We start from the raw sequence: 13837 nt of genomic DNA, 5'->3' as shown, positions 1-13837 counted from the left end.
TCTGGAAATACAATGGTTGACCTTATCCTCAATACAGGAGCAGAAATGAGAATCAGACATGAGAAATTTGAAGTCCTTATTAATTGGCACCACTTGGCAATTATTGGTTCTGTTGCCTGCCTGCTATACAGAGTTCCTGCATGTCAGGTCCTGAGGATGGGAACTGTGCTCAGGAAGAGACAGCAGCCTACTCTGGACTAGAAGCTGCTCCAGGTTCCTAAGCTTGTTTTCTTAATCTCTCAAACCAGGAAAGGAAGTTTGCCAATGGCCTGCTGGCTGGGATACCCTGGGAGCAGAGTAAAAATGTCGCAGCTGCTTTAAAGGTAGCCAACTGACCCTATCTGTACTATGATTGGGTAGGGGCTCCTTTACTGCTTTAGTGCTTAAAAATGATCTAATTTCTAGACTAAATCCATTCATAACCAGTTTATATTCACTCTTTTTGTTCCCACATTGTCCTTTAGCTTGAAAAGTTATTTTCCCTTCCTAGTGCTTATCCGTCTGCTGCATTTGTACAAAGCTGTCATATTTTCTTTCAGTCTTTGTTATGCTAGTTTGAACAAGTCAACCTTTTTTAGTCTTCTCACCATTCCCTGAATAAAACTTGTTATTCTAAACATTTATTCATCTTTCTTGGCCATAGTCAGAATTGCCCACAATATTTCTGGTGAAGTCTTAGCATTGCCTCCTTCAATTATACAAATATTTTCCTAGCGATAGTAGAAATTGACAAATTACATCTGTGATTCATAGTTATCCTGTGGAGGGTGTAGACAGAAGTGACAATTTTCACTTGATCTGGCTGCAGAAAGCAGGTTATAGCTATGACCAAACACAAGTGCATGGCTGCAAACAGCTTTAAAAATGGCCGATTGACTGAAAAATCTCACCCCTCATTGTATAAGGTATCAAATAAAGAGGTTTCAAAATTTGATAAGGTATCAAATAAAGAGGTTTCAAAAAGAGGTTTCTGTAACTTGTGTCTGCAGAGCTCCTATCTTGTTGCTGTTTTCAGAATGGGAGGGGGGAAGGGAGCAGAGAGAGTTCAGTCAGGTTTTTTCAGGCCCCCTTAGAGCATGGGGCGGGTGTATTGGAGCCCTACTCCGAGGTAGGGGGGCTCCAATTCACCTACCTCACCCTTCAGCACTGGCTGGGGAGCCCCAGGAATGAAGTCCCTCTGCTGCCTTCCCCCACCCTCCCATTCTGAAAACTGACAGGGAGCCTGGCCATTGCTATGGTACCCTGGCTACAGGCTCCCAGCCTGCGGCTATACTCCCCTCCCCCCTGACACCAACAGTGAACTTCTGTTTGGTCTGGGGTAATGTTGTAACTCAGAATACTGCAGAAATCATTCTGAGTTGCACTTCTGTCTTCAACTGCACCTTTAATATACCTACGTTTTCTCCCCATTTCCTCTAATTAATCTTTGGTAACTGAAAGTTTTATCTTTACCCCCAAACGACAGTGAGGAACGATGACTAAAATTGCTCTTTTGCCTTTAATAAATTAATAAATTCGCAAAATGAACAAAAACGGGAGAAAGTGTTTTCAAATGTCTAAGTCAAATATTTTGACTCCCTGTGCTAACCTCTTTAATTCACTTCTTAAGAGCTCAGTTTAATTCATTTCATATTCACTAGTCACAACAAAGTATTTATTCTAATAAGGATGGCTCAACCAATACCTAATGTAGCTTACAGGCAGTGTACAGCAGTCTTTTTTATTTACTGCAAGCTTTATTAACAACATTATTGGGACTGTGACAGTAGTATGAAGCACTGCCCTGAAAACATACCACCTTCATACCAAATACCCAACTGGTCGTGCTCTTCAGGATTTTGTGTGCACAGAGTGAAAGTAAGTGGGCAGAGTGTGTTTCAATGGTGGCGCTCCCTAAACCAAGTGCAGGTAGTGTGTGCATGCCCCAGTAGGTAAAGAGGACACAAAGGGAAAACACTTCTATAGCAAAATTCAACACAGATGTCCTCAAGCTCATGCATGTGAAGAATGTCCTTAGAGGCGAGTTTGTAATGTTGAAGCCAAAACACTCAGGTCATTCAAGAAACAACTAATTAGTATGCCAGAGAGAATTAAATAACAAAGAGGAGAGGAACCCAATGACTTAAGTAATTTTAAAGGAAAGCTGTGAGTAATTTATAAAATCCACCTGGTAAGAAAACTCTTGGTTAAAAAAAAAAAGATTTCTCTCAACTCTCAGGCTCACAAAGAATTTATTAAAACCAATAAGGAATATAAACTAGGAATAAAAAGTAAGTCAGCATGAAATAAAATAAATAAAAGTAACTAAAATGGCAAAAATATGCAGTTGTTATTGATTTAAAAGATGGGCTATAGCAAAGAAAGGGAAGGGAAGTATATCATGTATTATGGAAACTATAATGAAGCAGAGCAAAGAGGAGGGGTTCCACACACCCTCTATAACAGAACAGGAATAGATTTACAACTTTATTAGTGAAAGTTAAAAATTATAGTAAATTCAAGAGTAAATTGGATGCTTATCTTGCTGGGATCCTATGACCCCAGCTGACTTCCTGCCCTTTGGGCAGGGGGCTGGACTCGATGATCTCCCGAGGTCCCCTCCAGCCCTAATGTCTATGAAATCTATGAAACAGTGCTTTACTTGACTTTGTAGAGATTGAAGATAATATAGGACTCTGCACATGGTAGCCACATAGAGTGTAGCTGGTATATGATGGTGCGATGGTGCAGTTAGTCATGCAGCCTATGTTAGCCTGAGGTAAAGGGGGTGAAAATGTTTCAATGTGACACTGTGCATAGAAAAAAGGACAAGACCTTGTGCATGGTAACTGCATCAGTACAGAGCTGTAACATAGTAAGACATTCTTAAACAATGATAGTGTACAATTGCTAGGGTGGGGAATAGTGTAAGGTGTAAAAGTCTGTTGGTTAATGGCATATATGGGAAGAGTTTGGTCTGTCCCCTTGGTCTCAGTGTTCTGGTCATTGGTCTTGGGTGGCTTTCTTCATATCAGCTGTCTTCATATTCCCATGCAAATATACCTTTAGTCCACAAAATAGAGATGCAGAGTTTCAAGGGCAAATCAAGGTAAGAAAGGGGGAGGTCACAAAGGGACCACTCTGAACTTTCATATGGTGCCAGGATTTGAAAAGAAAATCAGTGCTTTTCAATTTTATAAGCACCTGTGTGGCGTCAGAGCCAAATGTTGTGTTACCCCTGTGTAAATCTAAAGTAGAACCACAGGAGCTGCCATAGGTTTTAGTGGAGTGACTTTGGATGTATTTCTTTTTAACTGAGGGCAAAATTTGATCTTCAACCCGTACTAGAGAGAATCCAAAATAAAAACTGTGAGCAACTCCTCCCATTCATGTGTGAGCTTCTAAAACCTTTTATATTTTTTGGTGGAGAAAACTCTGCTTTTAAGAGGCAGGATAGCTCTTGGGATTGATGATAAGATACAATTCCTTTCACATTAAAGTTACTGGTTTGCATACAGCTGAAAATTACAAAAACTATTACCCTTTGCTAATTCTCTATAAAGTTAGTTGATGTCTCAGTATGCTTTCTGTTGGAAAGATGTCTGTATCACACACCAAGCAGTTTCAGTGCTAGAGCATGGATGAAATCCTTTCAGATGAAGCTTTTTTAAATTAATCTCCCCATTTGCTATCTGCCACCTCATTACTCCTACTTCACCTGCCTAACTCTGCCTTGCATTGTCTCCCCAGGTGCGAGTAGCTGCAGACTATGTTTGTGCTCTGAAAGATTTTCCAGACAGCAAGGTGTAACCATGAGTGATGGCTCATTTCTACGACAAAATCTAAAAAAGGTCATAAGGAGTAAGGGTAGGCAGAGATAATAGGAGAGAGGATGAGGAAGATAGCTACAATAATGGGAGGAAGATTGTAAATGAGGGAAAGAGACAATAGAACATAGAGTCACATCTTTAAGATACAGCCTCATATTTTTTTTCACTTAGAGGACAGCTCTAAGGAAAGGATAATGGATAAATCTATAGCAGGGTAATACTCATTTTAAAAAATAGAGTATATATTGGTAATATATGGACATCTAAATACATGACCACACTCAGACTCAGATCTCCCGTTGAAGTCACTGGAAATAGTCCCATTAATTTCAACAGACTACCTGAAATTGATACCCTTTTACTGTTGTGACTAAAAGAGATCAGCAAATAAAACAAAGATCTCAATAACATTAAAAATCTTACCTTATCCCTTGGTTTTACATTTTAAATCCTTAGCCAAGGATAACATCACACAAATAAGAGGCAAGAATAAATGTGGACCAAAAAATTGGCAAAAAAGGGTTAAACGGCTTTGTATTGATGTAACTCTACTGGGTGTGGCTTCACTGAATTTTCTGCCATTATGGCTGAATAGTAGCACTAGTGCCAGTGAGATCAGCCCCAGGACCTGAATGTAGAAATGTAACCAGTAGCTCTAGAGCTGCTCTAACATGATTCCATTGCAAAGTGTTTTTCTCAGACTAACAATTCAGAATATATGTGCTGTGAAAGAAACACAAGATTTCAAATGTGTGCCTGGACAGGATTCTGTTCCTTTGGAATCATGTGTTTACATAAGAAGAAACTGATTTCTTCAAAGTAATTGTTGGCTTGGAATCATTTAACATAGGGAATTTTACATGCATTAGATGGAAAGAATAATTCAAACCATATGATGCTCTGTTAGTGTTGCCCCCAAGTATCACAAAGCTGTGAGTTATTCAAGCACTGAGATAACTTTTAAGAACAAGTACAGAATTCAAATGTCTACATAGAAGACAAGCATGGCCAAGTTTTAAAAAAAAGAAAACACAGCTTCCTAACCACCATTCCCGAGAACAAAAAGTAAGCCTGATTTCCAGAATGTTTCCTTTGTTATTTATTTTTACATAGTGGCTGGATGAAATTATCTTTGCTATTTAAAGAGAAGTTATGCCTGGCATTAGACATCATTTACAATTCACATGTCTTTCATTTTCTATACCATATGTCCCTCTTTGAGGCAACATTTGTAATGGCATAAGGGGTTGTAATAGTAGCAAGGAAATTTATATGCTGATATGCAACTATGGGGTGATGTTGCTATCTACTTTGGAAGCTACTAGGTCCTCAAGAAATGTAACTAGATAAAACACATGCTTTTGTAACAATCAGGTTTGGTAGTTCCCTGACAATGTACAGCTGCACTTGTTCTAGGGCAGCTCACAGCCTATTCAGGATGGTTTAAATCCTTATGAGCATATTATGCCTGCCCAATTACTGAAGGCAGTGCTTCTAAATCCACAAAGCTACCTAGAAGGTGGAAGTGTGATCATAAGCTTTAGCTATGAAGACTCAAACAAAATTTGATACCTCATTCTTGAATATTGCCCTGATACTTACCTATACTTTCACACCACTTGCCTTTAAAGGTTCTACAGTTGCCTCTTGTTCTGGAAGCAATTATGTTTTCAGTTTGGTGGCTCTGGGAAGTAGGAGGTACTTTTCTCAATTTTTTGCCATGGCAGCAAAAAGAGGCTGGCCCTGCATACATTAAAATAATTCCACCTTTGGTGCACTTTAGAAATGTATTTCATTGGGTTCTGTGACATGCTAAGCACCTGGCTATAGAGAAGAGGGTGCTGAAGAACAGATCAGTAACAAGCAACATGGTGCCATCAAAGGCTTCCTGAAAACTCTTCCATTACATGGGTCTATATTCTTTGTCTTCTGAAAATAGTACAGTCCATATTCAGGCCTACCTCTAATTTGGGCAGTCTCAGTAATTTGTTTAATACATTGCATCAAGATTTCAAGAAGTTGTTTATTTTATTGTTTGAGTGGAGGAGCCAGGAGAAAAGCTTGCCAGTGTTCCACTCAGGCACAGTATGTAGGCTCAGTTGAGCCTTTAATACTAGTTGCATCTTTCCTGCTTACTGGAATTGCTTTATGCCTAAAGGTCACATTGAACTTGCACAAATGAGAGATAATGAGGCCTTAAGAGATGATTTTTGTTTTAGTTATGCAGCTGAGAGCGGTTCTGCTCAAATCCCAGGGTCCCAGTAAGGGTTGACGCACTAGGTATAAACCAAGTTGTTATTTTTGTGGGCTGCTGAGTTATAATGAACCACGTTCTTAATAAAGTTACTGTTGCATTAAATATGACAAATAAAACAAAAATGCCTCCCTAAAAGAAACACACTGTTATAACATTTTGCTCAGGAGCCTGATCAAAAGCCCCATTGAATTCCTATTGAGTTCAGTAGGTTCCCGATCAAGCTCCAAAACAGAAGGGTGAAAAGAAACAGGATTTGTTTCACTAAAAATATGCTAATATTTCAGAATGCCATGGAGTTTTGTTAGTGCAAATGTATCTAATCCATAAAACTAATTGCTCCAGCCAATCCCCCCTCCAAAATCTGAGGTTGTGCTATATATAATTTTATTAGCACATAGGTTCCACAGTCCTAGACACACTTTTGATAGAAACATTAGAGAATAACATTAAATGAAAGTATTATTAAGTCCTGCATTTTTGCAAAGTAAAGGTGATGTGAAATGTTCTTATTACTATGATTTCATTACTTTTACAAAATGTTCCCCACAGAATTTACTAATACATTATGAGCAATGGTCTGAATAAGTACAAGAAACAAAAAAACTCTCCCCAAATATCCTTTATGAAAACAAATGAAAAGTACATTTTGTGATGCAGTATCTTTAACTGTTTCTTAAAACGTTTTATTTCCATAATTGAATATATGCCATATTTATATGTTTTAATAGGCCTTCCAGTAGGGAGTATGGATTAGGAAATCTTTGATGTCTTTTAATAATAGTACATTACAACTCTTGTGTATTACATTCCATGAATGTAGGTTTTCTAGCATTTAATATTTTATCTATTCAGATGCTAACTTAAAAAATAAAGGAAATAAATGGATCAGTAAAAATAGTTGAAATAGTTTTGTGTTTTAAAGAAATGGGATAGGAGTTCTGATAACTACTTGTGAATCCCACAGTTGCTATCTAAAGTCTTGTTCTATAATATTACACATAAACTACATTCACCATGGCATAAATAGGTTTTGTTCCTGCAAAGTGCAGTAATTAGAATAATAGAAAATTAGGGTTTAGAATGGACCTCAGCAGGTCAGCTAATCCAACCCCCTGCACAAAGCAGGACCACCCCCAACTATATCATCCCAGCCAAGGCTTTGTCTGTCTGGGTCTTAAAATCTATAAGCATGGAGATTCTACAAGCTCTCTGGGTAGCTTGTTCCAGTGCTTTACTGCCCTCCTCCTGAGAAAGTTTTTCCTAAAATCTATCTTGGTATTGACCTGGAAAAATGTGGGCAGTGGGGTCCCCCAAGGCTTGGTCCTTGGACCTGTGCTATTCAGTGTTTTCATCAGTGACTTGGATGAGGGTGTGGAGAGCACTCTGTCCAAATTTGTGGATGACACAACATTATGGAGTAAAGTAAGCACTCTAGTGGGAAGGGATTGAATCCAGGCAGACCTGGACAGGTTGGAAAAGTGGGCAGAAAAGAATAGGATGCAGTTCAACAAAGACAAGTGCAAAGTGCTGTATCTAGGGAAAAGGAGTCACTAACACACCCATAGGCTAGGGGATGACCTTCTCAGCATCACATTGGTAGAAAGGGATCTCGGCGTCATAGTTGACTCCAAGATGAATATGAGCCGTCAATGTGACGAAGTAATCAGTAAAGCTAACTGCACTCTATCATGTCACAAACAGGTTCAGGGAGGTGGTACTTCCCCTCTATGTGGCACTGGTCAGGCTGCAGCTGGAGTACTGCGTCCAGTTCTGGGCGCTGCACCTCAAGAGGGATGTGGATAATGTTGAGAGGGTCCAGAGGAGGGCCACTCATATGGCTAGGGGCCTGCAGGTCAAGCCCTACAAGGACAGACTGAGGGACCTGGATCTCTTCAGTCTCCGCAAGAGAAGACTGAGAATAGATCTTATGGCCATTTACAAATTCATCAGGGGGTGGGGCAGCAAGAAATAGGAGATGCTCTGTTTACCAGGGCACCCCTTGGAATAACCAGGAACAACGGCCACAAAGTGACAGAGAGCAGATTTAGTTTGGACATCAGAAGGAACTTTATGGTAAGGGTTGCCAGAATCTGGAATGGGTTTCCAAGGGAGGTGGTGCTCTCCCCTACCTTGGGGGTCTTTAAGAGGAGACTGGACGAGCTCCTAGCTGGGGTCATATGACCCTAGTGCTCTTTCCTGCCTAGGGCAGGGGGTCAGACTCAATGATCTATTGAAGTCCATTAACAACAATGAATCTATGAAACTTAAACTTCCCTTACTGCAACTTGAGACCGTGTCTCCTTTTTCTGTTATCTGCCACCACTAAGGACAGTCTAGCTGCATCTTATTCTACCCTTCAGGTAGTTGAAGGCTGTTATTTAATCCCCCCTCAGTCTTCTGTTCTCCAGACTAAATAAGTCAAGTTCTCTCAACCTCTCCTCAGAAGTCCTTTTCAGTCCCCAGTCTAACCATTTTCATTGTTCTCCATCGGACTGTCTCCAATTTGTCCACCCCCTGTAGTGGGAGCCCCAAAACTGGACACAGTACTCTGGATCTGGCCTTATTAGTGCTGGCTAGAGGGGAATAATCACTTTCTTGAGCCTGCTGGCAACACTTCTACTAATGCAGCCCAGTATGGTGTTAATCTTTGCAATGAGGGCACACTTGTCGACTCATATTGTACATTGTAACCCTCAGGTCCTTTTCTGAAGAGCTGCTGCTTAGCCAATCAATTCAGAGTCTGTACTAGTGTATGGGATCATTTTGTCCTAAGTGCAGGAATTTGCACTTGTCCATATTGAACTTAATGAGATTCCTTTTGGTCTAATCCTCCAACTTGTTGAGGTCTCTGAATCCTAGCCTTACCCTTCAGCAATAATATCTACTATTACCCCCAGCTTGTTGTCATTTGCAAAGTTGCTGAGGATGCATGCCATCACATCTTTTAGACTGTTGATGAAGATATTGAACAAAACTGGCCCTAGGACCGACCCCTGGGGCACTCCACTTGATACCAGCTGCCAACTAGACATAGAGCCGTTAATGACTACCCTTTGAACCTGACAATACAGCCAGTTTTTTATCCACCTTACAGTCCATTCATCCAACCAATACTTCCTTATCTTGCTTGTGAGAATGTTGTGGGAGATGTATCAAAAGCCTTGCTAAAGTCAAGGTATACCACATCCACTGCTCTTCCCGCATCCACAAAGCTGGTCACCTCATCAGAGAAGGCAGTCAGGTTGGTCAGGCATGATTTGTCCTTGGTGAATCCATGCTGACTATTCCTAATCACCTCCTGTTCCTCCAGGTTCTTAGAAATGGATTCCTTTGGGACCTGCTCCATGATTTTTCCAGGGATTAAGGTGAGGCTGACCAGTCTGTAGTTCCCCCGATCCTCCTTTTTCCCTTTTTTAAAGATGAGCACTATATTTGCCCTTTTCCAGTCATGCAGGACCTCTCCAGATCTCCATGAGTTTTCAGAGATAATGGAGGGTGGCTCTATAATCATATCGGCCAACTTCTTCAGTACATTTGAGTGCATCACATCCAGCCCGTGGACTTGTATACTTCCCTAACCTGTTCTTTTGCCATGGTAAGATGCATCCCTCCTCCACAAACTGTGTTGCCAACAGCAGTAGTCTGGAAGCTAACCTTGCCTGTAAAACCTGAGGTAAAAAAGGCATTGAATACTTCTGCCTTTTCCGCATCATCTCTCACTAGATTGCGCCCTGTCCCCCAAACATTTAGGGACCCACACTTTCTCTGATCTTCCTCCTGTTGCTGACATACTTGTAGAAACCCTTCTTGTTACCCTCCATGTCCCTTGTGCAATTCCAATTGCACTTTGGTCTTCCCAATTTCATCCCAGCAAGCTGGAGCACTACGCTTATTCTCTTCCCTAGTCATTTGTCCAAGTTTCCACTTCTTACCAGCTTTCTTTTTAGTGTTTTAGGTCATTGAAGTGTTTTCTGCTAAGCCATGCTGGTCTTCTTCTATATTTACTAGTCTTCCTGAACATCACATTGGTTAGTTTCGGTGTCCTTAATATAATCATAGAATCATAGACAATGAGGGTTGGAAGGGACTTCAGGAGGTCATCTAGTCCAACCCCCTGCTCAAAGCAGGACCATCCCCAACTAGATCATCCCAGCCAAAGCTTTGTCTAGCCTAATTTTGAAAACTCCCAAAGATGGAAGTTCCACCACCTCTCTGGGTAACCTGTTCTAGTGTTTTACTACTTTGTAGTGAGAAAATTCCTCCTAATATCTAACCTAAACTTCCCTTGCTGCAACTTGAGACTGTTGCTCCTTGTTCTGTCATCTGCCAACACTGAGAACAGTCTGGCTCCATACTCTTTTGAATCCCCTTTCAGGTAGCTGAAGGCTGCTATTAAATCCCCTCTCATGAAGTAGTCTACTACAGACAGAGGGACTCTGGGCAGCCAGCATCTTTGACAATTAGGCTTAGTAGTTGAGGAGCCTAAACATGGATTATGGGGTTTGAATCTCAAGCTTGAAAAACTGGTGTAAGTAATAAGACCTTATGCCAGGATCTCAGTTGATTCATGCATATCATCCCCCAACTGCTGGAAAAGCTCTTGGAGAGCATATAGTCTCTCCATGGTTACTATACTAGCCCATGAGCTTGAATAACAGCTGCAGGTTCTTTGTGCCTCTCATTAATATGAGAGGGGAATAATCACTTCCTTCAGTTGTAGACACTGAATTAATTCTAACCTTGATCCATAACTCATCTCCAAAGAGTACCTTCCATGCCAGGCATTTTAGGTTGATGCAAATCATTCTACTTTCAGCAATACCTATGGGAATCCATTGAAATTAACTGAAGAGAGAGTTTGTCACTAGCAGTGTAACACTGTAATCATTGGGATAATCATTTTCACCAGTGATGTGAACTCTATGATGTTTCACTTGTGGGCCTGAAAGAGAATCATATTCTGTTATTTTTAAAGCTTCTCTTTAACTTGTGTTTTAAAACCTAGTTGCTTGAGATTTCCACTTTTAAAATCTGAAAGTTGTAAGTATAGTGCAAACTTCAAACCATTCTGAACTGTTACGTCAAATCTGAGTTGCATAAACTTCTGAATAAGCCCATTTGAAGAATTCTTAGTTATCTCTTCTAATTTTCCCTGAGCCTATTTCTTCTCAAGTGCTGAGTTTTGAAAGTTTTTTTTTTTCAAATTCAGAGTACAATTATTCAGGAGAAAGTGTACATACTTCCATGAAATTTATAAAATCATAAACTTTCATGTGTTCCACTGTTAGTTCTATTGCTGCTTTATAGGTATTGTACTGTACTATAATAAATGTCTGCTTAGAAGGCTTTTAAGACTGGTCTAAGTTTAACTGAGAAAGTTGTTCCCTGAGAGGTTTTCTGATGGGAATGCAGTTGGGACATATCAGCTGGAGGAGTTGTTTTATCTTTGCAGATATATCACATGCTACTTCTAAACCATTGTTGTCAGTAGATGTTCAAGATCCTTTTGACTTACTGCTAGATGCTGAGTTAAAACTTGCTTGTGAAAATGATTAATTAAGCTATAAGGAAATCTTTACTGAAACATAATGTTTTACCAGATATGTTATGTGGTTCAAAGAAAGAGAATCTGTGTCAGTGTCACTGCAGGCAAAGCATGACAACCTTCAAAACGCTGGTCTTTGCTTCTTTAGGATAGAAAATTATGCTGATACAGAATCTTCTGTTCAATTGGATGATTTAAAACCTGTTATGAATGGAAATGAAGAGAATGAAAAGCTTCAAGTTAAAATACAGGCTTTCGAAGAAAAAATAAGTATCGACAATAATACTCCTGGCTCTGTGCGCAGATACAGTGTTGGCCAGTTTTCTAAAGAAGAAAGGAAGGAAATGCGATTTAATAGGTATGGTTCTATAGAATACATGATTGGTTTTCATGTATATGTTTTACAGCGAAGCTTTATTCACTAATTAGGGGGAAAGGTCCAGTTGTATAATACCAGAGAGCACTGTGAATCTAAATCTAGGCAGGTCCTATATCTTAAAGTGAGATAAGAGGTTTTGGATTATTTATTCAGTCTGTCTTGAGCCCTGGCAGAGAAGCTGGAGGAAAATGTTTGTGTATAGAAAACTCTAGAAATGAGGATTCAGAGACCTCTTTTGGGTGTTACTAATAAAAACTCTGATAATGGTTTATTGCTGTATCAAGCTAAATTTGACTCTGACTAGATTTATGGTGGGACAAGAACCAGTTCAAACAAGTTGCAGCTGCAAAGTTTCCCCAGCAATTCTACTATAAGTTTTATTTTTCATGTTCAAGTACTGCATGGGTGGAATAGGATATTTTATACTGACAGTATTCTTTGGCCAAAACATGAGCCACTGAAGAATTGAGACATTTCTTCCCACAATGTACCCTTTCTCCCCTGGTTTTCTCTAAACACACATAGACCATTTCAGTTTCCTATTCTCATTCCTCCTGTTTCTCAGCACTGGTGAGGCTTCATCTGGAGTACTGTGTCTAGTTTGGGCCTCACACTTCAAGAAGGATGTGGAAGTTTGGGAAGAGTCCAATGGAGAGCAACAGCAAAGATTAGAGGCCTCAGAACTATGACTTATGAGGAAAGGCTAAAAAAACCTAGCGTTATTGATCCTGAGGAAGAGAAGACTGAGGAGGGATAAATAAGTCTCCAGATACCTGAAGGGCAATTACAAAGAGGATGGAGATGGGCTTTTCTCTATAACAGTAGGAGACAGGACTAGAAGCAATGTCGTCAAGGTTCAGCAGCACAGATTTAAGTTAGAAATTAGGAGGAACTTTCTGACTATGAGGGTAGTCAATCTTTGGAAAAGGCTATCCAGAGAAATAGTGGAATCTCCATCCTTGGAAGTTTTCAAGACCAGATTGGACAGACATTTGGCTGGGGTGGTCTAGTCATGCTTTGAGCAGCCTTGGCCAAGAGACTGCACTAGACAAACTCATGAGGTCCATTCCAGCCCTATTTTCCTATGATCCTGTGATCCTAACTCCCTTTGGGAGAGTAAAGTTCCTTAAGTAGTAGGCATGGTAGGCAACAAGTGGTGAGGAAGGTGTCTTTTGAGGGGCTGATACTTTTTTGCCTTGCATCTTAGGTAGTCATTTGGGTATGTGCAAAATTAGTATGAAATACACCCAGATTAGAGTTCCCCATTCACCATGTTACAAACAGTATACAAAGGTGTAAATGGCTACACAAAGTGCAAGGGAGTGGAGAATCAGGTCTTAAATCTTGGATCTTGCAGTTGCAGGAGGCACAACAAAAGGACTTTGAGAGGCGATCTGGGTTTGGATGAACCATTGGTGGATGGAGTTATTTTAAGACAAAACTGATGGACTGTGAACTTAGGGTGCTTATACATATGCTCTGATATGTTCTAATTAGAGCACATCAGAGCAGTTTTGATTAATTGAGTCTGCTCTGTGCTCTAATTAGAATGCTTTATCATCACTGCAGTGTCAAGTGTATCAGCCCCTGTGGGTTTAAAAATGTCTTCTGGGGTGTTTTAACTAAAGCTTGTCAAATGAGCTTTAGTTAAAGTGTCCCACAGACATTTTTAAATGCACAGGGGCTTAATACACTTTATGCTGTGGTGTTTTAATTAGAGCAGCTCTCCAGGAATTTGTATAGGTACCCTCAGGTGCTAACTTAGTCCAGTATAAATATGGTACTACAGGCTCTACTATACATGTGTAGTGGTATATGCATTTGTGATATACATGGGCACTGTATTA

The 13837-nt window shown here is 40.1% G+C and overlaps 1 protein-coding gene across 3 annotated transcripts in view; it reads left to right on the top strand.

Moving 5' to 3' along the window:
* The window catches only part of VEPH1 (ventricular zone expressed PH domain containing 1), a 117997-nt gene that overhangs the window by 61208 nt on the left and 42952 nt on the right, over window positions 1-13837 (top strand). For all 3 annotated transcript variants that reach the window (XM_090052184.1, XM_090052186.1, XM_090052187.1), the window contains exon 8: window positions 11760-11969. In XM_090052184.1, coding sequence (XP_089908310.1) covers window positions 11760-11969 — 210 coding nt within the window. The remainder of the gene's footprint in view (window positions 1-11759; window positions 11970-13837) is intronic.

This window comes from Crocodylus siamensis, chromosome 6 (genome assembly GCF_052110815.1).
Source record: "Crocodylus siamensis isolate JL-2025a chromosome 6, ASM5211081v1, whole genome shotgun sequence".
Taxonomy (NCBI): Eukaryota; Metazoa; Chordata; order Crocodylia; family Crocodylidae; genus Crocodylus; species Crocodylus siamensis.
The sequence above is the reverse complement of the archived record's forward strand: the minus strand, read 5'-3'. Positions and strand labels throughout refer to the sequence as shown.